We start from the raw sequence: 27,233 nt of genomic DNA, 5'->3' as shown, positions 1-27,233 counted from the left end.
CCTTCGATTCGGAGGGTGTTGGTTCCTATCCAACTTTTGAGTGATGTGCATTTTAAGAAATAAATAATCACGGTAATCTCAAATAATCTCAAACGGTGAAGGAAGGTGAGGAAACCTACATACCTGATTACTTTCTTAATTCTCTACGCGTGTGAAGTCTGCCAATCCGCCTTGGGCCAGCGTGGTGTACTATTGGCCTAACCCCTGTCATTCTGAGAGGAGACTCGAGTTCAACAGAGCCGAAAATGTGTTGCTAATGATGAAAGTTATTTATTTTCCTATAGGCTCTTCCTTTTTCGGTGTGCACAATACTGCGCGACAAGGAAGTGTACAACGTGTCGGCACCGGAGCAGGAAGAGAAGCGCAACGCGCAGCGCTCCCGCTGTAACGGCCGCCAGATCAACTCCTGGCTGCAGGAGGTGGACGACAAGTGGGAGAAGATCAAGGTGAGCATCAACCCTCCACCTCCCATGGCACTTTCAACCTCTCGGTAATTTGGGCCGAATCGAGGGAGGGCGAACACGGTACTTGCTCTTTGCGTGTTCCCGGGACGCCTTCTTGACTTCCTATAAGTCCCTTGATACTCACTCTCCCCCTTCTGGGGCTGGACGACACACGACGTTGAGATCCGCTTGCCCGCCGCGGTCCATGCATCACCTTCGACCGGTGGTCAACGGTCCAGAGCGCTCCGCCTCGCGTGCCACCGATGCGCGAACTCCCATAGCTTGCGCAAGTTGACCGCCGAGCTAACGAGATCCTGGTAGTACACCAGTAGAGGTCCCGCCTCTTCTCTGACGATCCCTTCCAACATTGCACTCCGGAGGTCCTCGTACTCGCTGCATTCCCACAGCCACGTCCGGTAAAAATCAACGCAGTTCACTTCCCTTGGTCTCATTCGCCCATTGCTCCAAGGTGAGCATCATCATCATCATCATCATATCAGCCGATGTTCGCCCACTGCAGGACATTTTGTAGGGACATTCACACATCACGATACTGAGTCGCCTGCATCCAGCGAATCCCTGCGACTCGCTTGATGTCGTCAGTCCACCTGGTGGGGGGTCGACCAACACTGCACTTTTTAGTGCGGGGTCGCCATCCGAGCACTCTTCGAACTACGAGTATGTGCTCCGTCCATTGTCACTTCAGCTGCGCGACTCGTTGAGCTATGTCGGTGACTTTAGTTCTTCTACGGATCTCCTCGTTTCCTATTTGATTGCGCAGAGATACTCTAAGCATAGATCGTTCCAAATTCCATCGCCCGCGAAGTGATTCTAAGCCTGATAAATATTAGTGTATATATAGAACAAGGGAGAACAATTCATCATCGGTGTTGTGTATCTTAATTTATTTAATATAGTGCGAACTATATTAAAAATCCAAAATCACACCAGCTTGCGTAAACCATCTTCTAATAAGTGTTTGACAGCTTATTCACAAGTTTTGCCTTTGTCATTTGACATAAAGTTAGGAGAGGACAAACTTGATAGTGGCACTTATTGTATACCCCTGTACAGTCAGAAGCTAAAATTCTCAAAAAGTTATTTGAGACTCCTAGCCTTTATAACATTCTTATAAAGGAACAATAGAATTGTAGATAATTGTAATTTTGTGTGAAATTCCAGGAAGGTATGCTGAAACGACAACATACGGAGGCGGAGACGTTGCACGCGGTACAGCTGATGGACTGGGAGTGGAAGCTCAAGGAGATGGGGCTCTGCGACTATAAGACCGCGCCCAAGATCGACCCCACGCACGTACCGCAAATACACGTGTCGAATTTTGACTTGCCCGCTTGAATTTTAAGTTCGAATTGCCTGTGTTATTGCCTGGCACACCTCGTGCTGGCATAAGTTCTAACACCGCAAAAGTCAGAAATGACAACTTTTTAGTAGAGCAAAAAAAACAGTATCTTTTTAAACGTAGTGATTGTAATATTTATAGAAATAGATCATTTCCTATATTTATCCCTGTTTCTGATAGGTCAGAAGGTGCGTCCTCCCATCTATTGAATGGTATGTAAAAGCCAAAAAAGACGTTTTTTGGACTTGAGCAGCGTTAGAACTTAATCAACGATATGCAGGTCGCGCATCAAAACACATATTTCAATGCTCGCGCACTATTTTATTTATTATTAGTGTTGTTCCTGTTTCTATGTTTATCAGAAATAATGGATTCTAATTCCGAAAGAATTTTTTTTAAATTGGTCCAATTCAAACAATATTTTTTTCTTTTTAAAATATTAGTATAATTTCTACCGATGCGTGTAGACCGCTATAACACTGCGTTTTACAATCTGTATTCTGTATGACCAGTGACAAGATGCCCTGTCGATGATCGCTTAGACAAAAACTTACGTAAAAAAAATGTAATCTTTTACACAAGTCTCGTCTAAGACTTAAAGCCAGTAGGAGTGTTGCTTTAGTTTGTTTGGCGCCGTTCACGGCGATTGTACTATTTCATCGTTTATTTATTTATTTATTTTACTTTGATATTTTAACTTTCTGTCAGGTCTGAAGGATCACGAAGTGAATGTGTACGCAGGTGTCTATTTATTTTACCTATAGTACTTCGTATCACGTGTTTATATTGAATTATTTATTTATTTATTATTAAGAGATTCATACATGGCATCACAATAACTAAATGTATCTCCTTAATTAGTTACATTACTTACATAGTTACATTACTGTGTCTTTTAGTAGTGTAACTATGTAAGTAATGTAACTAATTAAGGAGTGTAACTAGTTAATAAGAGCGTGCGGTGTTCTTATGTGCGACGTGCATTAACTTCTAAGTTTTATCATTCTCGTGATCTCAAACACTTTAACATCAATTGGTAATACGACTCAAGCGGAGATACGAAATTGTAATATTTCAAAAGATTTTCACAAGTATTGTCGATCCCTTCCCAAGGAATCCTTCTTCAGCCGAAGTTTGGTACCGGCTGATTCTCCTCTTTTAAAATATGTTAAACATTGTTTAAATCAATACCAAAACATTTAAAATTATCACGTGTATCATTAGTTTTAGACAAAGCCCACCATACCTCAGCATGATGGGTCGGAAGTTCATATATCCATCTAATAAGGATTATTGCATTGTAGTGAACCATTAAAATAATCTAGTTATGATTAATAATTGTCAAAGAGGAACCATCTTATTACAAATGAATATTAAAAATCATAATAATAATATAATATTTAGTATTTATTTGTATGATTATAACTGTCTAAATGACTTATTTATAAAATACGCAGATTATATAATAAAAATTATAATACTAAGAGTAATTTAAATAAATATGCTGTTTATGTGGGAAATGTGCATTATGTGTATAAAGATGAGTTCAAACAGCCAAGGTATGCCTATAGCACATTTGGTGGTATTATAATAAAAATTAGTAGTCTAAGTTAAATGCGCAGTAATAGATTTTCGAGTGTTAGCAATGGTAAGAGGCGCCACGAGTAATCATAGCAACACGTTGACGCAATTACAGTCACGTACGTAATTTTCAATTACATATTTGACATCTTTATTGTACCTGGCAAAAGGTAGCATTCCGTTCTTGGCGACCGCGACCTGCGACCGTGACCGGGTCGCACGACCCATTGCTTAAGGTAGATTTCCGTTCTTGGCGACCGCGACCTGCTACCGCGCGACCTTCTGCTTGGCATAAATTTATATGGAGCACTAAACAAAGCCCGAGACCGCGTCGCGCGACCACTTCTGTTTTGTGCTCTGTATAAAGCAGTGGGTCGCGCGGTCGCCAAGAACGGAATGCTACCGTAACACTTTTGTTTTTATTTGTACCTGCGCAGCCAACTGCCATTTTGATTTTACTTAAAGCTCCCGCTTACTTAAGCCTAGTTCGGACTACTTTAGTATTTTAGTCGAGTACGAATGATATTTGGACGGTAAATCCAAAAATTGTTCGTACTCGACTAAAATACTAAAGTAATCCGTACTAGGCATTATTATTCCCTTTCGATTATACAATTAAAGTTGTCCGACTAAATTGTAAAAGAAAACAATGTAGTTGTTCGATAGTCGGCCAACTTACAATTGGTCGCTCTTACATACAGTAGTCTATAACTGCTTTGAATTACATGTTGATTACAATTAATTGAAGTACAAGTTACTACCATCTTATCCTGGAGTCACACTTTCAAAGACGACTCGAACGATTCAGTGTTGTCTCCTAACGGTAGGCGCCCACATACCTTCATCGTAAGTATCGGACGAATCGCATCAAACGGATCGCAGTATTCTTTGTATAGAAAGTCATACAAGTGTACGTACTGATTCTCATCTTATGGGTCGTACGAATGTAGCATAAAAATAAAAATCTGTTTTATGCGATTCGTCCGATTAGTACGATACGGATATGTGGACGCATATATCTGTTATTTACTTTTAGCGCGATTCGAAGAGTGTGACAGCTAGGAAGCTTCGAAAAGAATCAGCCGCTACCAAAATATTTGGTATAATATTTCTCATACTAATTAATGTTAGTATAATATAACTAGTCTGTAATTTAGTACTGATAAGAAAATGAAATCTATATTTATGCTTAGTTACTTAACCACTTTGGAATAAAAAAAAATTAAAAGAGTTGTATGTTGTATGTAGTAGACCAGGGTTTCTCAAACGCCATTTGATGGTAGGGGGTTCACGACACGGTTTAGATTAAATATTATGGTGGTTGAATAACTAAAGTCCGGCCGCTCAGAGATTGCGTCTATGACAGGTCCTGAATGAGCGATGTAACTTCGAATTGTAAACAATAAAAAAATGGCGTACAAGTTGCGCTGCGCTGTTTTAAGGTTATGCCAACTGTTTGTCTTTATATTGTTGCAATTGCAATTGTTATTGAATATGATTGTCCCATTCGATCACGACCTGTCTGAAACGCAATCTCTGAGCGGACGGACATTAGTAGGAATGTCTGTTGATGGGACTCGGAGGGTTTTTTGCATGGTTGTGCACCATGCAATATCTTGTGACAAGAAAAAATGTCGATCAATATCGCTCTTTGGTTGCGATAGAACGAAAGGGGGTTTGTTGAGTGGTTCACTGTCATTGGAAAACCTTAAAGGGGGTACGTGAAGCCATAATTTTGAGATTCCCTGTAGACCATCTAAAAACCACCATTCGAAGTCGGCGTTGCCACAGACAACTGCAGAACCCTACACGGCGTGTGACCTGACACTCAATTGGACGGTTTTTATTTGAAAGTCTATTTTATTTGTTAAACTTGCAAATTATTGTAGTTATTAATATTTAGAAATAAAGATCTCAATTAACTAGTCTTATTATTTTTCTCTTTCAACAGTAAAGCTGGTGCACTTCACAATTTTAAGTGTAGGTATTTACTACCTACTCATGGTCTAAGATCCGGCATAAGAAATATATACCCTCTTCTGTTATTCATTATTGCTATGAAATGAATGATAGATAATGTTCACAGTGACAGCAAATAGGTTGCCTAGTGTTAAAGTCCGGCCAAACACATTTTTCATACAAAGTCTAGGAAACTATAAACTATATCAAAGGCCGTAAACAATGAGTACTTTTCCTCTAACAGTGTTAGAAAAAATCCGCTAGGAACAACACCGGGGGAAGGTACAGATCATTTGTACCATAGATTTACGATTCGGTACAAGTATTATAATTTTATGATTTGTACCGACTCGTAAATATATGGTACAAATAGACATACTTTATGACCGTCAAATGATACGCGACACCTTGTACCATAGAATTATAAGTACTTGTACCGACTCGTAAATCTATGAGCGACACATTTCAAATGTGTAAATTTTAATACCAGTAACATTTTCCAAACGCTAAAATTTGAAAATTAGTTTTACTAACGCTAACGAATCTATGATGTACCCGACTGTACTGTAACATTTATAATTATCGTAAGTGTAAAATAATTTTATATTTTTTTACATAGATACCATCACTTTGACATTATCTGTGTATATAAGTACCATCATTTGTACCAAGAATTTGTATTTGGCAGCCTAAATTGTCTATGCTCTACTCCTAAGTAGATCATAGACAATACAACTCTAGGGTGAGTAATGTTTTATTATCTGGTGTACGTCAATGTCAAGTGTCACTGTCAACTGTCGAGGCAAAGGTTGTTTCTGTGATAAAAATTTGTAAATGTAAACAATATTAATTCGTAAATCATTATAATTAAAAATGGTAAGCTTTTTTAATGTCTTTTAATATTATTTTTTCACTCATTTGTATTGGATATAATAGTTATACAAATTACATATTCTACAAACGATTCTTGTGTAAATTTATAAGAAAACAAAAATAGTTGCTTAATTTTGGAAATTATAATTATGAAATTTATCTGCCAGTCTTATTAATTTGGATAAGGGTGGTTTTAAAAACTACACATATATTTTATTGCAATAGATGTAATTGGTTTATGTATAGTTAATAAACTACATGAGTGATCAGGCTTTCTAGGAAAACTGATATTTGTTTTCAATCAGGCATGATTCTAATCATGTTTTTAAGAACATTAACAAGAAGTTTCATTTCTTAATAAATTACCTTTTTTACAGGCAAGAAACGCAGAGAAGGCTATGTAAGTATAGAATAAAATTTCAATAACAAAATATTAAAAGAAAACAATTATTGACCCTCCAGGCCATTCCTGCAACTTCCCACTAATCTTAAAGCTTAAAAACTTCCAAATCAAATTTGAACCAATTTTTTAAATCACTTAGGTAAAGTACTTATTACCATTAAAGTTATAGGATTATAAGTAATGGTTATAGGGTTGTTAAAAAACAATACAGTGTAAACTCCATGTAACATCAGTTGATTTAACAACAAACTCGCTAAAGAGGTCAACATCATATGGCTTTGATTGTTTAGCTTGCTTTCATACAGTGATACACCCTGTATAGTGTTACACCCACTCTATAACAATAATTTAGTAATAAAAAGTACCTTTTAAGATGCCAAAATTAGTGAAAGCTATCTACAATCTTTTGTTGCTTTAATATAGTAGCCCGGAATAAACTCGACTGTTGTCATCATGCAAAAAAACTTTCTTAAGAAATTTAGTCTTTTGTTTACAAATAACTTTCTTAAGAAATTTCATCTTTTTGTTAACAAATTGGGATTTCAAGTGTAGTGTGTAGTTGATCATGACTATTATGTAGAAGTCATGGAATATACATTATCATATTCTTAGTTGCTTACACACTTTCAAATTGTAAACATGGCTAGTAAAAGAAAATCACAGTGTATTGACAAAAAAGCTTTACTCATACATTTTTCTTCTTCTCATATAACAACCACTCTCTATAACTCCATAAAATGTGCAGTCCCTTTAGTGTTATATAGAGTTTACACTGTATTTATAAAAAATTGATATCACTGGAACAAAACAATGATTTTTGACACATTTGCCCGAGATCAACACACTTTTTTTAAGATGTAGAGAGTAATAGCACTATAAATTGCTATCTACTAGTACTGAAATATTTTGGAACAATTAAAAAAAATGTGTGCCAATTTTTGCACTGAGAAGTGTGTTGTTATGTCATGGTTATCTATGTCAATTGGTCATCAAATTAAAAAAAAGGAGTGGATGTATTGAAGTCTGTCATATTCATTATTAAACTTACAAGCTTATTATGACTCCATTACACAATATATCTTGTGATAAATGAGAAGTAAATATGGTGTACCAGTAGTCGCAATGCAAAAATATTCCTCTCATTTTCACCTTAAAGATGAAATAACAGATAGAGATCTGTTTGAGTAACTAAAACAATTCTTGTGACACTCATCCTAGAAAAAAAATAAAAGGCATTCTACACAATATTCCAATTACTTCAATAGTGTTATATCAAGTACTGAAATTATACAGTTTTCTGTTAGCTTAGTAATATGTACATGGATTTGTTATGAACACTATCCATAAGTAATATGTAAGGATTTATGACAACCTCTCTGACACAATTTGTTGTGAGAAGGTCCTGTAATATTATAAATTGGCTCAGGTCAGGTCTGGTGGTAGGCATAGGCCTGATGCCATCAGCCTACACTCAAAGATGTACTGCCAAGCGCAGCGTTCCGGTATGATGTTGTGTAGAAGCCTTCAGAGGAATTGGATAAAACTAACTTGTACCTCTTCCAAATAAGCCCACTTCCTTCTTAGACTGATTTTGGCATCAAATGAGATCCCAGTCAAGCTAACTTATCATAACATGCATACAACCGCATGCCCATTGGGATCAAAGAGACCATGTCCTTCCACTAAGATCCTTACATATCTCCCTTGCTTCTACCATTCTCATTAATTATTGCATACAATTTTGTCAGTTTAGGGTACTCTTGGCCTGGTCTTTAATGCTCTTTAAAGGTCTTGATTTGGTCCACTCCATACAGTTATCATTAAACAAAAAAAAAAAACAATTTTTTGTAATGACATTATATTATAACATTAGGACAACATTGGCGCGATGGCGTGCAGCACAAGTGCAAGAAGCTGGTGGACAGCGGGAACGCCGGCCGTACCTCGCCTCTGAGTGCAATGATCTGCCTCAAGCTGAGAAATGGAGACTGCAAATTGTTAGAGAAATAGCAAAAAAAGTTGCACAGATACAAAATGGTAAGATATTATAATACCTTTTCTCAATGATTCTAGAATTAAAATTTGAAAAAAGTAAAGTTATAAATTTTGTTTAATTAAAGAAATCTAATAGGCTATGGTGGTCATAATAGTTCAATAATACAAAATTATGTAAAGTCCCATTTTTAATCAATAAATTTCAAGACATCGTTCAATTAAAAATGATTGAAGAACAAATTACACTACCCAAAACTTCACCAGTTCTATCTGTAAAAGAACCTAGTTTACAATCTCAGAATGTCCTTCAGTTATCTACATCACCAATTGTGTCAAATGAAGATTTAACAAAATCACTTGTATCTAGTCCTGTTCGAAAGTCACCATTAAATACATTATTGGCATCACCCACTAAAGGTTCTAATCATGTATCTTTAAAAGGTCAAGAAAATAAGAAAATTTTGGAAAATAGAGCCTCGAAAAAGTCAAGCATTGCTGAAAATATAGATAAAATAAAAACACAATCATTTTCTAAAGAAAAGTTAAATGACTTGTTTGATGGTAATGATATATTGACTAACATTGTTGACTCACAAACTCCTGGCTTACAAAACAATATAAATAAAATAGCAAATATGAGCATAACACTAACCAATGAAGCAAATTCTTTAAGGGAGTCTATTAAAACTCTGTCTGAAGATATTGTTCGTACAAAACAAGCTTTAAATATAGTGAAAGAAGAAAATGTAGATTTTCCGTATCATCTTTTTCTTGTTGAAATTATTATAAACAAAATATTTATGAAATGTGATTGCTTTGAACTAAATAGTAATAACCTAGTCATAACTGCAAGATTTTTAGGCAAGCCACCAATAACTTTATATGATCTTTCATATGGAAAAATTGATGATTTTAACCACATAAATGTAGGAAAGTCAGCATTGTTCGCGATGACGTACGATAAAATATGCAGTATTAAAGAATTTGATATAAATTTAGAAATAATCAAACAACCTCCTTGCTCTAAATGTGTTACAAAAATGGCTGAAGCTAAAGTTGACTACACAGAAGAATTTTTGAAATTAAGAGAAGAACTATGTCAGAAATGGACAGAAGAACAACCAAATGATAATATTATGTGCACGACGTCATCTCCTCTATCTAAGAATATGTTTTATTTGTCATGTGGCGAAATGCAACATAAAGATTCCATTGGTGTTATTGAATTAACAACGAGAATGTCATTTCTTGGAAAAGAAATCACTACTGCTTTTAGCACTCAGTCTAAACCTAGATGCACTTCTGTATTAATGAAAGAAGATAATGGAATGACAATGTATTCGTGTCAAAATGTTGAAATGGATAGAGAGGGGAGAATACTTTTAGATGAAAGTAGTTTAAATAAAAAGGAATCACCAAAAAATGCTCATGTCTGTGCAATATCTGCCAGATCTGAAAGTCCAGTGTCTGAATTTTCAAGTAGACCTGGGTCATTAAAACAGTATACAAATTACAAGAACTACAATAATTATAATACAGGTAAAACAATCACATAAATTTGAATAGTAGGTATTTAAATAATACTAAGTTTTCATAACTTGTAATTTTCAGACCAAGGATCCAAGTTTGATGAAATATTTACTAAAATGAATGAAAATGAGTTGAAGATAAAAGTTCCTAAAACAACTAAGCTACAACGACTTGGAAAGTATGATAAAATCCAAGAACTGTGTACATGTGAAGATAATCATTACAACACTGGTGATCAAGTACAATTTGAATTACCACAAGATTTGTGCTATCCAGATAAAGCACACAATACATATACATCAAATTTGAAATATACATACAAAGGGTGCAACAGAAGCTGTGAAAATAAGGAGAGAAAAGTTATTAACGTCACTCCTTCGAATTGTCCAATCCCAGTTAACATGGAAAAACAAATTTATAGTCAAAAAGATGTTTTCATTCTCAAAATTGGTAAGAAACTTGAAACGAAAGATAAGAAAACTGATTTGGAAATAGAACTGGTGACTCCTAAAGCTCCGAATGCTACGCCTATCGAAAATAATCACATTTCTCAACAATGCAGTTCAAGTAGTATAAAAGAAAAATCAAAGGTATCTATAAAAAAGAAAAGCAAAAAAAAAGGAAAGAAGAAGAGTAAAACTAGCTTAGCTAGCAGTGGTAAAGAGAAGGCAAGAGTTGGGAATAAAAAATCGAAGAAAAATAAAAAGTGAAACAATTGATTTCAATAATAAAGTTACAAATAGAAATGTTAAACTTGTTGTATTTATTGTTAAAAATTAGTTTTTTTTAATAATGCTGTATGTAGTATGGTTTTTCTATTATGAATATTATTATAATTATTTTTTTGTTTAGTATTTGTAGATCTGTGAGAGCCCAACTCTACTTTTACTCCTAATAATAATTTTAGTTATCTTATTTCTAAATCATAATTTAATAAGTTTAGAACAACCAGATACAATATCATTTTATGAAAAATCAATACATAATTTTAAAGAATATGTATAAAATGACATGCGTTTCTGCCCTTATTGTTACCTTCTATTTGTTTGTTGATAAACATTTCACATCGAGTTTGGCTTAAGTATAGCGAATGTGCTTTTCTATTTTCTATTCAACATCAGTGGCAGCACCTGCTACAACATTCTATTAACTAAAAAAAATATTTTTTACAGCCGGCCTCGGAGAATTCAGAATAAGAGACCTAAACGATGAGATCAACAAGCTAATGCGCGAGAAACGTCACTGGGAGGTCCAAATAAAAGCACTCGGCGGTCCGGACCACGCACGCGTTGGTCCCAAAATGTTGGATCAAGACGGCAAAGAGGTACCTGGTAACAGAGGCTACAAATATTTTGGAGCTGCTAAAGATTTGCCAGGTGAGACCTCATCATCATCATCATCATTATCAACCCATATTCGGCTCACTGCTGAGCTCGAGTCTCCTCAGAATAAGAGGAGTTAGGCCAATAGTCCACCAGGCTAGCCCATTGCGGATTGTCAAACTTCACACTTGCAGAGAATTAAGAAAATTCTCAGGTATTCAGGTTTCCTCACGTTCTGTTTATTGTAGCATAGAAGAGGTACAGTACAGGACAAGCTTACAACTATTCTCAAATACTAACCCAAAAGAATCCGGTCCAAGGAATGCACCTCCAACTTTTTAGTTATGTGCATTAAAAAAAAATTAAATAACACTAATCTCAATCCTATCCTACTAAACGCGAAAGTTTGTATGGATGTTTGCATGAATGTTTGGATATCTGTTACTCTTTAACGGGGCAACTACTGAACCGATTTAGCTGAAATTTGGAATGAAAATAGATTTTACTCTGGATTAACAACTAACTCCTTTCATTCTGAGAGGAGACTCGTGCTCAATAGTGAACCGAATATGAGTTTGTGATTGGGTTCATGCTCATATTGTTCGTGTAGGAGTGCGAGAGTTGTTCGAGCAGGAGCCGCCGGCCGCGCCTCGTCGCACGCGCGCTGACCTCATGCGTGACGTAGATGCGGACTACTACGGCTACCGGGACGATGATGACGGCTTGCTGCTGCCGCTGGAGAAGGAGGCCGAGGAACACGGTGAGTACTGAGGCTTGCACAAGGCTTTCTCTCAGGGTAATCCTCATGCGCGACGTAGATTCGGACTACTATGGCTACCGGGATGATGATGACGGCTTGCTGTTAGCGCTGGAGAAGGAGGTCAAGGAGCAAGGTGAGCACAGCGGCTTGCACAAGGTTTAATATTGGCAAAACTTGAAAATGAAGATTCTTTATTACCGATTAAAATCAAGTGAATACATCACAATAGGGGATGCGGTAATGGACATTCTGCTGCTGACAAATATACAATTCGACCAACAAACAATTAGCTCAATGTTATGTGACAGATTATCCAGTACACAGGATACAGGAAAATAGACAAAAAAATACCGGTCACGAAAACCGTTGGGTTTTCAATTAGGCATTTAGGATAAATTTGACATTATCTTATTATTTTTGGATGTTACAAAAACATAAAAGTTTTTTCTAATTTTGTTTTTCGTTTTATTTATGGTATTTCTAATTCAATATAGTTTTATATTGTTGGTGCTATCTGCTACTACTGTAATCCTATCTTGGACAAATCTCATGACCAATAATTCATACTTACTCTATTATTGATGTTATGTAGGTACGTCAGGAATTATAGTTAGGATGATATTTGGTCACAACATCAAGTAAGTACTAAACAGTTAAAATTTCACATCAATAAAAAGATGCAGGTATGCCAGTCTTAGTCTGTATTTGAGGTTTTAATTTTTTTTACATATTTTTTTTATATTCCAGCAATATCCAGAGCTGTCGACGAATGGAAGAGAAACAAAGAGGAAAATACTGACCAAGATCTGCCGGAAGAAGAAAATATATACCCAGAAGATGTAAGACTTTTTTATGTTTAAGAGGCTGACACTAGAGTTTCTCACACAAACTTTCTCTATAGTCCTAAAATGTGTGCCACGATAAGATCTTATGAAGAGAAAATACATGGTCGACCACTAGCGGCCGAGCTGGACACATCGCTCTCTTTTCTTGCGATTTTTTAGTTTTCCAATCTGTCGCTATTGGTCTATAATATGTCATTTTGTCTTTACGAGATCATAAGTCGTGGCGTGCATCTTTAGCCTAAGGAAAAGCAGTACCTGTAGTTACGGCTAGCATTGGGTCACTTTTCATTATGTTTTCTTCTTTCAAAAATCTTTCGTCTTTAAAAAGCTACATCTTTACACCGAGTAACAGACTGTAGGATAAAATTAAATATATTTATTATTATATTCCATTTTATCGCAGTATCACCACGAGGACTGGATCTTACCTACCTAACTAATTAATCCGCAGGCCGAGCTTCTTTTTTTTTTTAATTCTTTACAAGTTAGCCCTTGACTACATTTCACCTGATGATAAGTGATGATGCAGTCTAAGATGGAAGCGGGCTAACTTGTTAGGAGGAGGATGAAATTCCACATCTCTTTTGGTTACTACACGGCATCGTACCGGAACGCTAAATCGCTTGCCGGTAGGGTGGTAACTAGCCACGGCCGAAGCCTCCCACCGTCCAGACCTGGACTAATTAAGAAAATCAATCTGCCCAGCCGGGGATTGAACCCAGAACCTCCGATTTTGTATATCCACCGCGCATACTACTGCGCCACGGAGGCCGTCAAAGTTCTAGTATAATTATGTAAATAACACTGAAGAGTACCTATGGTTTAATTATGTAAATGCTGCATGCTCTTTTTATTTAAAGAGTATGTAGCATTATGCTGAGTTGGATCCGTTTACTGGGTTGTGCTACACATCGCAGGATATTGTTAAAGAACAAATTGTGTTGTGTGGCATAATTCACTAATAAAGCTTTTTTCTTTCTTTCTTCTTTCTAAATGTTTTCTTTAAATGTAGGTTCTCTGCGAGACGTAGAATCTAGATATTAAAAAGTTTAATTACTCAGAAAAACTGAAATATGTATTAGTTTTGCATTGTTATTAATTAATTAATAATTGCTACAGCCTAACGACAGGAGAATAGAAGACGAAACTATCAGTGAGCCCACAGTGACTTCACACGTCGCAGTTCCGTCACAGAAGGATGTGGAAGAAGCGCTTCTGAGAAGAAAGAAACAAGAACTTCTAGAAAGATACGGTTGCTTAGATGTGAAAATGGAAGAGAGTTGACATTTATAATAAATATTATTTTATAGTTTATTTTACCTACTTGGTTTTAATATACTCCATAGTTTTAGCTCTAACCTTTTTTTGATTCAATGCAGGACGCCCGCGACTTCGTCCGCGTGATTATTTAGTTTTTGACAAATCCCTTGGGATGATTTTTTCCGGGAAGGGGTAAGGTAAAGTTAGGGTAGTGTTAGGGTAGGAGTAGGATAGGGGTAGGGTAGGGGTAGGAAAAAAGTGCACATAAATCAAAGCGAAGCTTGACCGGGTCCGCTAGTATGTTCTAAATATGACCAACATTCCTATTCTTACATCAGGGTATAAAGAAAATTACAATGTAATGCCATATTCATTTATTGTTTCGAACATTTCGTTATTGACCAGAACATGTACAAGTTATTCATATACAAGCAAACATATACACACAAAATATATAAATAACATGCTATATAACCCAGAGCCGGCCCGTAGTCAATTTTAGGAGAAAGCGAAATGTAGTGGCGACGTCCTTATAAAACTTTATATTCAAAATGTTTTAAGATATATACTCAATTATCCGCCCACTTTGATATACTCGCGTATATTAAAGTGGGCGGATAATTGTGCCTCTTGAGTTTATTATGGGTATTTTCAAAAACTAATTTTATAATCTATTTATATGCCATTTGTAGGCAAACAACCTTAATGGCTGGTTTATTATATATTCATGTATTTTAAAGTAGGTATGCCAATTTTCTTAATTACTCCAAAGCTATAAATTCCAAGGTATCCGTAGGGCACCTCGGAAGGAAAATCCGTAGGGAAAATTGGATAGGGCCGACCATAGGGTTACTTAATTTTTGCAGGCCCTAACAAAGCGTCATAAAGAAATTATTTCCATACAATTTTCACTGGCTCAATGAAAAATATCTGCAAAACTGTATTTACAGTTAAAAAATTATAAATACCTTAACGAATAATAAAATAAGTAAATTATAAAAAAAGAAATAGAAAGTAAATTAAAATTTCAAGCTGCCTGACAGCACATTGTTAGACATTTATTATTGTGGTAATATGAAATTCGCACATTTCTATGGGCTTGATTAGATTTCATTAATAACACCCTATAGCTTGGCAAATTCGTTTGTAACACTCCCTATGGTCCGAGCGGGTAGGGAGTAGCGATGCTCTTCATACCCGCGCGCACGACTTTACACCCGCGAAGTCCTTTCCCCCCGTCGCCCGCATACCATGGGAGTGTCATCAACTTGCTAAGCTATAATATGTTCAAATATATGTTTCTAAGCCGTTTATATCAACAATGACAATATACTTGAGTATCATAATTAGAAGCTTATAACCATCAGTACAATTTCCCGACGCTGTGCATATTTCAGATATACATATTATGGACTAAGAACCTGTAAGGTCCAGACCTTCGTCATTTTAAAAATGCTGAGTTTGTCATCATATGCTCCTACCGTAAGTATGGTAGGCAACTATTGAGTTAGAGGAACAATGTGAATTTGTTATGATAGCCAGTACATGCCCTAAATTGTCACATTGTTAAAATTTGTTTATTTTTATATCATGGATATCTTGAGTAAATATGTCCCCAGTAGCCTTTACTAGAGTACCTGTTTGTTTGAATTTGACCTTTAACAGTGTTTTCGCAGGATGGCCATGAAGTTAAGTGACCGGCATTCTCAATGTATGCCAGGGAAAATCTAAAGCAAAAACAACTGTTTGTACTTGGATGGTTAATGGTCTTGACCCCTGAAACCTACCAGTCCAAACTCCAAAGTTGCTTACTCTATTTAGATGCCTATGATAGGAGGAAACTTTTAGCTTTATAAAATCACAAAGGTCTGGCTAACACATGCTCTCTGTCTATTTAGGAATGTGGAAACTTAACAATAATATTACCTTGACGCATACAAATATCATTTACTATAATGGCATGCAAACTTTATGACGTTCGAACAAGCTGTGCAATACAATATTTTAGGTATCAGCGGTATTGTAGGGGCGCGTCTCCCAGTCTTAGTAGCCTCACGCTTGACCTGCGACTAGCGACATTCACAGTTGAATACCGAGACGTCATAGAAATTGCATCCGACTATACCTATTTTTTATACTATTTTCGAGTTACACTAACTCCACCGGTTCGTTATTTCTGTTGATGCGCGTTTCCCTACACTAATACTAAATCCTTAAAGCCAAAAATTACGAACAAACAATCGTTTACCATTGTAAGTACTATCTCAGACTTCGTCTATAACAAATAAGTAGAATATTGTTCATCAAAATGAAAATATAATGTATAAATATATATATTTTTTTCTAACAAACATAGCCATAATATTAATAAATGTAATGAATTTATTATATTACTGTAATATACATTATTATAATTATATTATTAATGATTAACGTACTACCTAATTAATTGCATACCAAAATATTACGCGAGAGCGGTCTTTCGCGTAATACATGTTTGAATTAATTTAAGCTTCCATACAAGCATTCTACTTGGATTGTAAGGCTGATCGCACACTTACTCACTTCTAAACACAAATTCGCCAATGATACGAATTATGATGCTTTCAAAAGTGTGGGAGAAAACAAAATGTCTGCATTCCGGGAGTTGATCTATCAAAACTTATAAAACCGCATCACAAGTTATAACTACTTGCTATGCACAATCTATTTTTGAAATGAATGAAATTAATAATGACAATTAATGCACTCTATTAATAGTAGAAGATTCTTATTAGGAACGACCTTCACTCATGTGTTTAATGAATGAAATGTTTTTTATATCAAATTTAGTATGTAATAAGAAGGTTGCCTAAAAATTTATAATTTGCTAAAAATTTCCAGTAATATACTACATATAGTATATTAACGATAGTTCATGATTCATGATAGTTAATGTCATCGCTATTATGAATTATAACTACTACACTACTACAACTATAATGATAGTTAATAAAGGTTAATAATAGTTTGGCCATGAATGTTTTAGGCAATACAGTTTTTTAATACACCAACTAAATTTGATCTAAAACACTTTCATCTATTAAAAAGATGGGTGAAGGTCATTTCGAATACGGATCTTATATCTATAATCGGCATGATTCCTTGATATTGGAGTTATGACATTCCAATATCAGTAGTATATACTAGTATACTAGTAGATATACTAGTAGATATAGGTTTTTAATGTGACTTTAAAATAGCAAGGTCAAGTAGCGCTATTTTGTAACAATTAACAATGTTTTAATAACTTGACAGTTTGAGTTTAAAATTTGTATATATCTCTCTCTGTCTAACACTATACTATAGATAGAGAGAGAAATAGACAAATTCGAAACTTACATAATCGAGTAATAAAACATTCTTAGAGAAAAGTCTCCTGCGGCACTAAAATTCTTAACTTCTTAGGTTAGAAGCAGTACGAAATAAATTAAAGACGAAGTTGTTCCTATTTTAAAGTAACTTAATTGTTTCGAGACAACATAAAAAATAATCTTTTTTTTTTATTCTTTACAAGTTAGCCCTTGACTACAATCTCACCTGATGGTAAGTGATGATGCAGTCTAAGATGGAAGCGGACTAACTTGTTAGGAGGAGGATGAAAATCCACACCCCTTTCGGTTTCTACACGGCATCATACCGGAACGCTAAAGCGCTTGGCGGTACGTCTTTTGCTGGTAGGGTGGTAACTAGCCACGGCCGAAGCCTCCCACCAGCCAGACCTGAACAAATTAAGAAAATCTCAATCTGCCCAGCCGGGGATCGAACCCAGGACCGCCGTTTGTAAATCCACCGCGCATACCACTGCGCCACGGAGGCCGTCAATCTGTTTCGTATCAGTTATAAAAAAAAAATCCGATATTATATTATATTGGATTACGGTTGTGTTCAACCATATGTATATCGCTAGTATTATAACTGCCGCTTATAGTCCGCTTTGAAGATCGCCGTGTTGCAAACTTCAAAGCGACCTATAAGTTTGGCACGGATTTTACATTATTTGTCTATGGCACACAACGCTTAACGCATTAACGCTTTTTGTTTTAAAAAAGTCTTTATATTATTTCTTTGTTCTTGGTTGATTTTGTAAAAGAAAAATTAATCAATAAATAATGATGGTAAAATTTGTATGCAATTGCATTTAAGTAATTACTAATTACATATTGTAACTCTGCTGTCTATGCCAATCGGCTTCGCTTTTCGCACAGACTAAAACTGATATTATTGAAAGTGGCATTAATAAATAATTTAAGTGCCATATTATGCACAATTGACAATGTTTTGTAATAATAATCTGCTTTTGTTAATAAAAGTTAACAAAAAATCCAATAAAAGTAAAATAATATTTTTGTAATCGGACTGAAAGAAAAAGATTCAAGTCTTTCTAAATTCAACTTTTTCCCCAATAATTTTCTAGCATCAAGACAATAATAATACCCAATATTATGGTAAAGCAGAGCAAATTTTATGGCGCGCTCTCCTATACATTTAAGAAGTCTTATGCCAGTGTGAAGTGCTCATATGGACTTTCTTAGTGACAACTAAAAAAATCACAAATCGAGAAAAAAAAGCCTTGAATAAATACATAATATGAATATCTATTTTAACTAACTCGGTAACAAAGCTATAAAGCATGCTTATATAATAAGGACACTGTTCACCGTGTTTAATAGTAAAATATATTTTTTTTTACCTATTTTCTAATAAATTATATCAGAAAAGCAAATGGAAATACGAAGCGTTTCAAAGCTTGGGCCGTCTATAGCTATCTGCTAACATTTATTTTATAATTCTGAGACCGAATTATAGTTATTCGATAAACTTTCGCATTGCTATTATGTGTAAATTAAGCATATAAATATTTTTTTAAATATCAGTAGACCTAGAATGCGCTCAACGAGAAGATTGTCTATGTTTGTTTTATACGAGTGTATTGCTATCTCTTTCGTCTCATCACGATGAAAGGGAGAGCGATATTTACGATCATATTCGTATATATCTCTCTCGTCACTGTACTAAAACCAAACTAGATGTGGAATGTTCATCAACAAATTAAAAGTGAGGGTATAGAGCTAGTCATTTTATACCTAATAATAATTTGAATTAACTCATTCCTAAATTAATATCAATAAATTTGATAAAAAGCTTAGAACAATAAATAATTAGATGTATATTTTGAATAACATTTTATAAAAAAACACAATACAATAATTTTAAATAAATTAATTTTAATAATTTTAAAATAATTTTAATAATTTTAAAATAATTTTAATAATTTTAAAATAATTTTAATAATTTTAAAATAATTTTAATAATTATTAATTTCAATTAATTTTAAAATAATTTTAATAATTATTAATTTTATTTAATTTTAATAATTTTAATCATAATTTTAAATAAAATAAATTAACATGTTTTATACCTTCATTTTTATTTGTTTGTTGATAAACTTTCCACAACGAACTTGGCTTTACTACGCATACGCATACTAGGCGTGCAGAAGGCCCAAGATGCGCACTTGACATATTTCAAGAGAGAAAGACAAATGTCGACCAATAGCGGCTCAATCGAGAATATTGCTCTCTCTTTCGTTGCAACGGCACAAAAGAGAGAGCAAAGTTTCTAATCCGCCGCTATTGGTCGATAATATATATCTCTCGTCACTAAATATGCCGTTGAGGCATGCCAGGCGTGCTGGTGTCTACCGACAAGTGACCAAGATATTTAAACATCTAATTTTAGCTATTTATCGCATATATCTAGTTCGCTACACTTTAGTTACGGCATAATATTTGGGGCCAACAAGTTAATATGATCCGCACTAGCTCGAAAAGCTATATTAATAGCCCAGATAATAATAATTACAGACAAATTACGTAACCAAGTTCTTGTCGCGTAGTTCGCGCATATTGCTAGACGAACTGTAATGTCATTGCCACTAGCCATGTTATATACATTCTATATAATTTTCGATTTCCTATAATTGCTAACGCTTCGAACATAAATAAATGTATCAAAATGACATATCCAATTGGTACGTCGATACGTCGACCTATCGATAACGAATGTAATTCCCAAATATTTTTATTATCGAAGCGAAAGCGATTGTAAAAAGAGAATTGGTAAATGTTGTTGATGTCACGAGCATTTGTTTAATGATCTTCAAATTGAGAATTCGGCTACTTGCAACGTAATCTACGATGTGCACCATGACATATATGAAGACGAGAAAAACGTCGACCAATAGCGGCAGTGTCGAAAACGTTGCTTTCCCTTCTGTTGACGAAAAAGTTGCGACTGGGACAACTTATTAGTGTTTTCTCGTTATATATGTCGTGGATGCATGCTACGCCTACAGTTGATAATGTGCGATCAGTATAAAAAAAAGTATTCGCGTTAGCTACTGAGTGATTACGATTGGAAGAGGTTCTGGTGTTTGGCGTCGTTCTCGAAGTCGCTCCACGCGTTGTTCAGTTCCATGAATATCATTTTCGCTAAGTTCTCATTCGGCGTGCCCATTTGCTGAAAGGTAAATAATTTTATGGTCAATAAATGTTGTAATGAAAACTAAATAATGGTGAACTACCTAAATGAACAAATTACATATACGATTATTTAACAATTATACTGGATGTGAAGATCAGCTATATGTATAGGCCCATATGTAACTGTCAGATTAAATTATTAACACTAGTCACTATTTGTTATTAATATTATTTTCATACTAGCGGACGCCCGCGACTTCGTCTGCGTGAAACCCTACTACTACCACGCTACCCTACGCGTACTCGACAGCTACCATACCATACAGGGGATAAGTAGGGACTCAACCCTATCCCTAGCCTTCCACGCGACGGAAGCTTAAAAGATGGAGTAACTTCTCCCGTTTTCCCAACATTTCTCTTCACTACTCTGTTCCTATTGATCATAGCGTGATGAAAAGTATACTATAACCTGCCTAGGAGTATGAAGAATAATTGTACTAAATTTCGTTAAAATCCATCGAGTAGTTTTTGTTTCTATAACGAACATACAGACAGACAAAAATTTTACTGATTGCATTTTTGGCATCAGTATCGCTCACTAATCACCCCCTGATAGTTATTTTGGAAATATATTTCATGTACAGATTTATTATAAGTATAGATAAATTTATGAATATAACTAGGGGACGCGTGGAATTTAGTTTTTAACAAATCCCTCGGGAACCATGGATTTTTCAGGGATAAAAAGTAGCCTATGTGTTAATCCAGGCTATAATATATCTCAATACCAAATTTCAGCTAATTCGGTTCAGTAGTCGAGGCGTCAAAGAGTAACAAACATTCATATTATCAAAATCATTAGTTTTCGCAATCTCGGAAAACCATGGATTTTTTCGGTATAAAAAGTAGCCTATGTGTTAATCCAGAGTAAAATCTATTTCTATTCCAAATGTCAGCCAAATCGCTTCAGTAGTAGCGGCGTTAAAGAGTAACAAACATCCAAACATCCGTACAAACTTTCACGTTTATAATATTAGTAGGATTGGATGGTACCTTGTCCGGATGCACGGCGAGACACGCCTTCCGGTAGCTGCGCTTGACGTCGGCGGGCGACACCAGCTGCGCCATGTCCACGCGCGCCCAGCGGCACTCCTCCCACACCACGCCGTGCAGCGAGCACAGCAGCGCGCGGATGTTCGCCTTCTTGCCCTCCGTCTATACACGTGTCATATTAAAATAAATAAATATATATATTTAAGTATATTTATTTATTTATTTAAAAAAAAAAAAAAACTTTAGTATCGAGCCAATACACCGTGTACCATGAGCCGTGATCACAGATATATCACAGATATAAGAAAGAAGAAAGAACATAAGTTTATTATTTTTTTAGTGTAACAAACAGTACAGCCTATTTTAGATATTATATGACTGTCTGTGACACCCTCAGACCAATTATTGTACAGGACCTGCCTCGCTAGACGTTACTTTTCTGTCAAAGTATATGATCAACGATCTAATGTGATTATAAAAACTGTCTCTATAGAATCGATGTTAAATAGTTGTAATCGTGTTCGTCGGTTAAAGAGCTCCGTAAAAATACCTTTTTGTGTACTTGAATTGTGTAAAAAACGGGCAAAAACTTCTAATTTAGTTTAAGATATATACTAAATCTAAGTTTGTTTTCCTTAGAAAATGAGACAAATTGTGTTCGTGACTATGAGTGCGATACAGGTCCTTTTATAATTGGTTTGAGGTGACACCAAACAGAAAGGGTTTACAGCTCAGCATTAGCCGTTCATAGCAAAAAAGCAATGCCCAGCGCTGATTTTCAGCTGAGACCCGGGTGACGTCACAGTCAGTTGTAATTACAATGTAACCAAAATACAAAATAATAAGAGGTAACTAGATTTATAAAGTGCCAATTCTTTGTATTGAAACCAGCATACCAGGGGCGTTTACTAAATGGCTGTTTAATATTTAGTGAAAAATGAAATATGTCACCCTTACTTTAGAGTTGAATATTATTTATTCCTTTAGTCACAGAGTACACGCGCGGACACGCTTGCGATGTTCCGCACACCCGGGTGTACACGGGGCACGCCCCTTTGCTACTTACTTCTATTGCTAAAAGCGTTAGCTTTTAGCGTTATCTGTTGTATGACTGTAATAGCCCTGTGAATATGACCTCTGCCTCCGATTCCGGAGGGTGTGGGTTCGAATCCAGTCCATTTGAAGAATTTGTGCATTTTAAGAAATTAAATATCACGTGTATAAAACGGTGAAGGAAAAATATCTTGATGAAACCTGCACACCAGAGAATTTTCTTAATTCTATGCGTGCCCTACCAATCCGCATTGGGCCAGCGTGGTTGACTATTGGCCTAACTAACTTTCTGAGAGGAAACTCGAAGCAGTGCACGCAACACCATTTTTTTTTTTATTGTAGGAGGAAATCCTCATGGATGACATCCAGGTATCCTAGATGACAATGTCCGACTTCACCGTTGAGTATGTGATACTCGGCGCCCTACGGACTAAAACCTCCTACATTCGCAGACCCTGCCAAACACCATGTACCACTACCAAACTACTACACACGCCGTACCACGGGTGCGTGAGCTAGCGCGGTCCCGTGTAATTCAAATGTACATAGACACCGCCTGCAGTCTCATTGATCATGCGCGTGTGTCGGATAACGGGACATTAGAAGTGGATTTAAAGAGCAAAACACATTTATTTTTCATATGTTTGATGTGATGAATGTCCATAAAAATTTATTCTTCATTGTTCTGACACCACTTCAATTAATTATTGAATTATTGAATGAAAGCCTTTCAGATCTAACAACCTACCAAAAAACCCTGGTGGCAGTGAAAATCTTTGAGTGAAGTTCCGGACTTGTGACCGATGTATGTAGGGTTAAGAGACATCTTTTAAAATTAACACTCCCCTTCTCCGGTCGGTCGACGGTATACGTTAAGTCCGCCTGTTTTCCACTTGAGCATGTGCTCCTAAGCCACTTTCATTTATCACCCGCTATAGAGATATATTTGCAAAGAAACGAAAAAAAATTTACATGTCCGAGACGAGAAGATTAGACTTTACGTTCCTTCGGTATTGTGAACATACAAATTCCAAAGACCCGAGCTCTCTGCACCAGCCCACAGTTTAAGCGCTTAATTTCGAGCAGTATCACCAACTCATACTTTTATACTTGGGTCTAGATTGTCACTAGTAACACTGAGCATTGAATACTTGTCTTTTGGGTTTTGGAAGTCTACCTATGACGACTGCGATTCACAGAGATGTGATAAGTCTACAGACTTTTCGATTAAAGGTTGTTATTGAGATCGTTATTAACTCTTTGTAGGTTTACTAAATTATGTTTTATGAGGCTAGTTTTATTTATTATAAAAACCTAACATAAACCTATGAACTTAATGGGTAATACTGAGAATGGCTCTCCGAGAAAAACACTTACTATATTTTACAAAAAAAAATAATACAATTACCCATTCATGTATCTTCAACTTGTCCGGGTCCATTTCCCTGACCATTTCCTCCTTCCTCATGGCGTTCATGGTCCGGGGGCCCGTCTCGCGCTTGGCGAATTCGTACCCCTGGCTGCCCAGCAGGTCCCCGAACACGTCCGACGACTTCTTGCCCTTCTCCTCTTGACCGGCCGGCGTCTTCGCCGTTTCGAAGTGCGTTCGGCTGTGTGAAAAGCAATAGGCTATTTGACACTATTTAACCATTATTTTGTTATACTTTACAATACACAAGACAAATTATTTATTGGATAAGTGTGAGTCGGACTCGCCTATAAGAGTCGTCGAAAATAACTACTTACATAATAAAAATTACTACATTTACTCGTTGTGACAAGCCTTGACCAATAAGCAATGGTAGTTATTGGTAAATATTTTATAGTCCATTTACTAATTCCGTAGAATTCTGACATTTCTATTTCTGTTTCCGGTGTTTCTATATGTAAAACAGTTCCAATAAAAAAGATGACAAGTTCAACTAAAACAAAACTTATTCTATCGATTCTAAAACTAAAATTTATACAGACTTAACTTTCAATTTAATTATAAATCAATATAATATTATCTTAATTTTAAGCAACACAATTTACAAAATATCAAATTCGATAGAAATGACGTGGGGAAAAAAATATTATCAACTAGCCAGACCAGGAAAGACAGCAGATTACACAAATAGAAATGTCAGAATTCCGCCGAATTAATAAACAGACACTATACAACATGTCACTAGCGCGTCGAAACTGAGGCGGGCAAAAGTGGCTAATTGTCTCATTTTCGTTTAGTCGCATTGTAAACAAACAAAAGTTATTTAAACAAATAATACCTAAATAAGGTAGGTAAAGAAGGTATTAAAAAAAAAAACGTTTTAAAGATCAGTACTGTAATTTACTACCTATAATCTATCTACTATCTATACTCTATATGTAATTACCTATAATCAGGTTGGTGTGCCGGCGACCTGGCCGGCGTATGTGGTTGATGGGCAGGCGTGTGCGCCGGCGAGTCCCTCGGCGTCACCATGGGCGTAACCATGGGCGTGACCATCGGCGTCACCATTGGCGTGGCTGCGGGAGTGGTGGCCAACCCTGCACCCAGCATACCCAGGTCAGCGAACGGGTCGCGCTTGTTCTGGGCTTGCTCCACTTGTATGGTTTGAGGCCGCACTGAAAGAATTTAAACTGTTGGGAGTGGTGTCCATAATTTTTTTCTCCTATAATATAAAAACCGGACAAGTGCGAGTAGAACTCGCGTCACGAGGGTTCCGGACGTTGTTAATCTCTCATGCTTTTCAAAACTGACCTGTGGACCTATTTCCTATTTTGGTATTTATTATCAACGCGTCAAAGTAAGAAAACAAATTAATTATTATTATATAAAAATTATTATAGTGTAGACTTTTTAAATAACAAATTCTGAATGCAACATTAAATACAATCAGTTGAAAAAATGATTTTCTCGTAAATTTTTGACATTAATTTTTATTTTTTTTTTAACTTCAAAAAAAGTACTTACATTCTTCTTTGATGAGCGGCGCTAGCAAGGGCTCCTGCTTGGGCAAGGGCTCGTTCAAGCCGAACGGGTCAAAGTTGAGGTCGCTAGAGTTAACCTTGCTCGACGTGGTGGTCGGCGGCGCTGGCAGGTCACCGAAGATCGACGATTCGGAGAATGGCTGAAAGTTATCATCATCATTAACAACCCATATTCGGCTCACTATTGAGCACGAGTCTCTTCTCAGAATGAGAGTGGTTAGGCCTTAGTCCACCACGCTGGCCCAATGCGGATTGGCAGACTTCACACACGCAGATAATTAAGAAAGTTCTCAGATATGCAAGTTTCCTCACGAGATTTTCCTTCAACGTTTGAGACAAGTGATATTTAATTTCTTAAAATGCACATAACTGAATAGTTGGAGGTGCATGACCCGGACCGAACCGGAAAAGGCCTATACGCCCTCCGCATCGAAGGCAAAGGTCATATCCACTGTCATATCGTCTCTTATCGTATTCGAATGCCTTGTTGGTGCACTGGTAAACCTATACGGTTACGGATCATGATATCCCGGATTGAAATAATCCATATTAGGTATGCTAATATTGTATTTTTTTAATATTAATAAAATAAATTCAAGTTCATTACGAGATAACTCGAGCGGAGTCGGTCATTACGCTTTCTCTCTGTTGCGAATGAAAGATGTCAAGGATGAGGTGGGTGAAATAAAGTACTAGGACGACTCCGCCGCTATTGGTCGACTGCCTTTTCTTTTCACGAGATATGTAGTTGACACATAATAAGCCTACTGGGCACCAACTATCAATCTGTATTTAAAAACATTGCACTTTGTATAATTTGCATGTTTAGTGCATACCCTAGTTAAAAACCTTGTGCACGCCATTAACCACGAGTACTAATAGATCACCTGCGAATTATCAGTCGCTTTGCTGCTGAGGAAGTCACCGAACGACTCGTCCGCGGGTTTCTCCATCATGCCGAAGAAGTCGAACGACTCGTCGCTCTTCAATTTCTCCTTCTTAGCTTCTGGCTTCTGCTGAGAGAGTTTCTCCGAGGCTATGTTCAAGAAGTCCGCCGTGTGTGTGTGTGTGTCGGCGGGCGGGGGACGGTGCGGGGCGGGCGGCGCGGGGCGCGGGGGTCGCTTCTCTACCTCCTTTGGTGGATAGTCTGCGGTCACTGTTAATACATAGATAGATATACTTAATTTGCACACCATAATGACAAAAATAAGAGAAATAAAAACATATTAAGAACATATCAGCATACAAAAGGCGGCCTTATCGCTAAGCAGCGAAGAGTATATGTAAACATGAGTCAGT

General features: G+C 36.2%; 4 protein-coding genes across 7 annotated transcripts in view; 3 read left to right on the top strand and 1 right to left on the bottom strand.

Annotated features, from left to right (window-relative positions):
• The window catches only part of LOC112048587 (ankyrin repeat domain-containing protein 12), a 31,780-nt gene extending 26,474 nt beyond the window's left edge, over window positions 1-5,306 (top strand). For all 4 annotated transcript variants that reach the window (XM_052882496.1, XM_024086183.2, XM_052882497.1 and 1 more), the window contains 2 exons: window positions 285-446; window positions 1,626-5,306. In XM_052882496.1, the coding sequence (XP_052738456.1) occupies window positions 285-446; window positions 1,626-1,799 (336 nt within the window). In that variant the 3' untranslated portion in view covers window positions 1,800-5,306. The remainder of the gene's footprint in view (window positions 1-284; window positions 447-1,625) is intronic.
• Window positions 5,307-6,131: 825 nt separating this feature from the next.
• Window positions 6,132-14,390, top strand: LOC112048582 (pre-mRNA-splicing factor ISY1 homolog). Its single transcript, XM_052882503.1, has 7 exons — window positions 6,132-6,219; window positions 6,594-6,616; window positions 8,493-8,656; window positions 11,317-11,520; window positions 12,077-12,226; window positions 12,974-13,065; window positions 14,191-14,390. Exons 1-7 carry the CDS (start codon window positions 6,217-6,219, stop codon window positions 14,353-14,355), a joined length of 801 nt encoding a protein of 266 aa, XP_052738463.1. The 5' UTR covers window positions 6,132-6,216; the 3' UTR covers window positions 14,356-14,390.
• Window positions 8,673-10,950, top strand: LOC112048581 (uncharacterized). Its single transcript, XM_024086170.2, has 2 exons — window positions 8,673-10,153; window positions 10,226-10,950. The coding sequence occupies exons 1-2, from the start codon at window positions 8,839-8,841 to the stop codon at window positions 10,852-10,854; spliced, it is 1,944 nt and encodes a 647-aa protein (XP_023941938.2). The 5' UTR covers window positions 8,673-8,838; the 3' UTR covers window positions 10,855-10,950.
• Window positions 14,391-19,823: 5,433 nt separating the features above from the next.
• LOC112048589 (cyclin-G-associated kinase) overlaps window positions 19,824-27,233 on the bottom strand; it is a 32,993-nt gene continuing 25,583 nt past the window's right edge. The window contains exons 14-19 of the mRNA XM_024086188.2: window positions 26,822-27,090; window positions 25,918-26,074; window positions 25,337-25,568; window positions 24,370-24,571; window positions 21,909-22,070; window positions 19,824-20,892 (exon numbers count right to left, since the gene is read on the bottom strand). Of these exons, the coding sequence (XP_023941956.2) occupies window positions 20,782-20,892; window positions 21,909-22,070; window positions 24,370-24,571; window positions 25,337-25,568; window positions 25,918-26,074; window positions 26,822-27,090 (1,133 nt within the window). The 3' untranslated portion in view covers window positions 19,824-20,781. The remainder of the gene's footprint in view (window positions 20,893-21,908; window positions 22,071-24,369; window positions 24,572-25,336; window positions 25,569-25,917; window positions 26,075-26,821; window positions 27,091-27,233) is intronic.

Source organism: Bicyclus anynana, chromosome 7 (assembly GCF_947172395.1).
Source record: "Bicyclus anynana chromosome 7, ilBicAnyn1.1, whole genome shotgun sequence".
Classification (NCBI taxonomy): domain Eukaryota; kingdom Metazoa; phylum Arthropoda; class Insecta; order Lepidoptera; family Nymphalidae; genus Bicyclus; species Bicyclus anynana.
Note: the sequence above shows the minus strand (reverse complement) of the source record. Positions and strands in the feature narration are given on the sequence as shown.

What these genes read in the sequence shown, in the direction of transcription:
- LOC112048582 (XM_052882503.1), top strand. An exon ending in AGTTGCACAGATACAAAATG is followed by an intron (nt 8,657 to 11,316) that starts GTAAGATATTAT and finishes TATTTTTTACAG; the next exon opens with CCGGCCTCGGAGAATTCAGA. An exon ending in AAAATATATACCCAGAAGAT is followed by an intron (nt 13,066 to 14,190) that starts GTAAGACTTTTT and finishes TAATTGCTACAG; the next exon opens with CCTAACGACAGGAGAATAGA.
- LOC112048581 (XM_024086170.2), top strand. Translation starts at nt 8,839, where the DNA reads ATGATTGAAGAACAAATTACACTACCCAAAACTTCACCAGTTCTATCT. An exon ending in CTACAATAATTATAATACAG is followed by an intron (nt 10,154 to 10,225) that starts GTAAAACAATCA and finishes TGTAATTTTCAG; the next exon opens with ACCAAGGATCCAAGTTTGAT.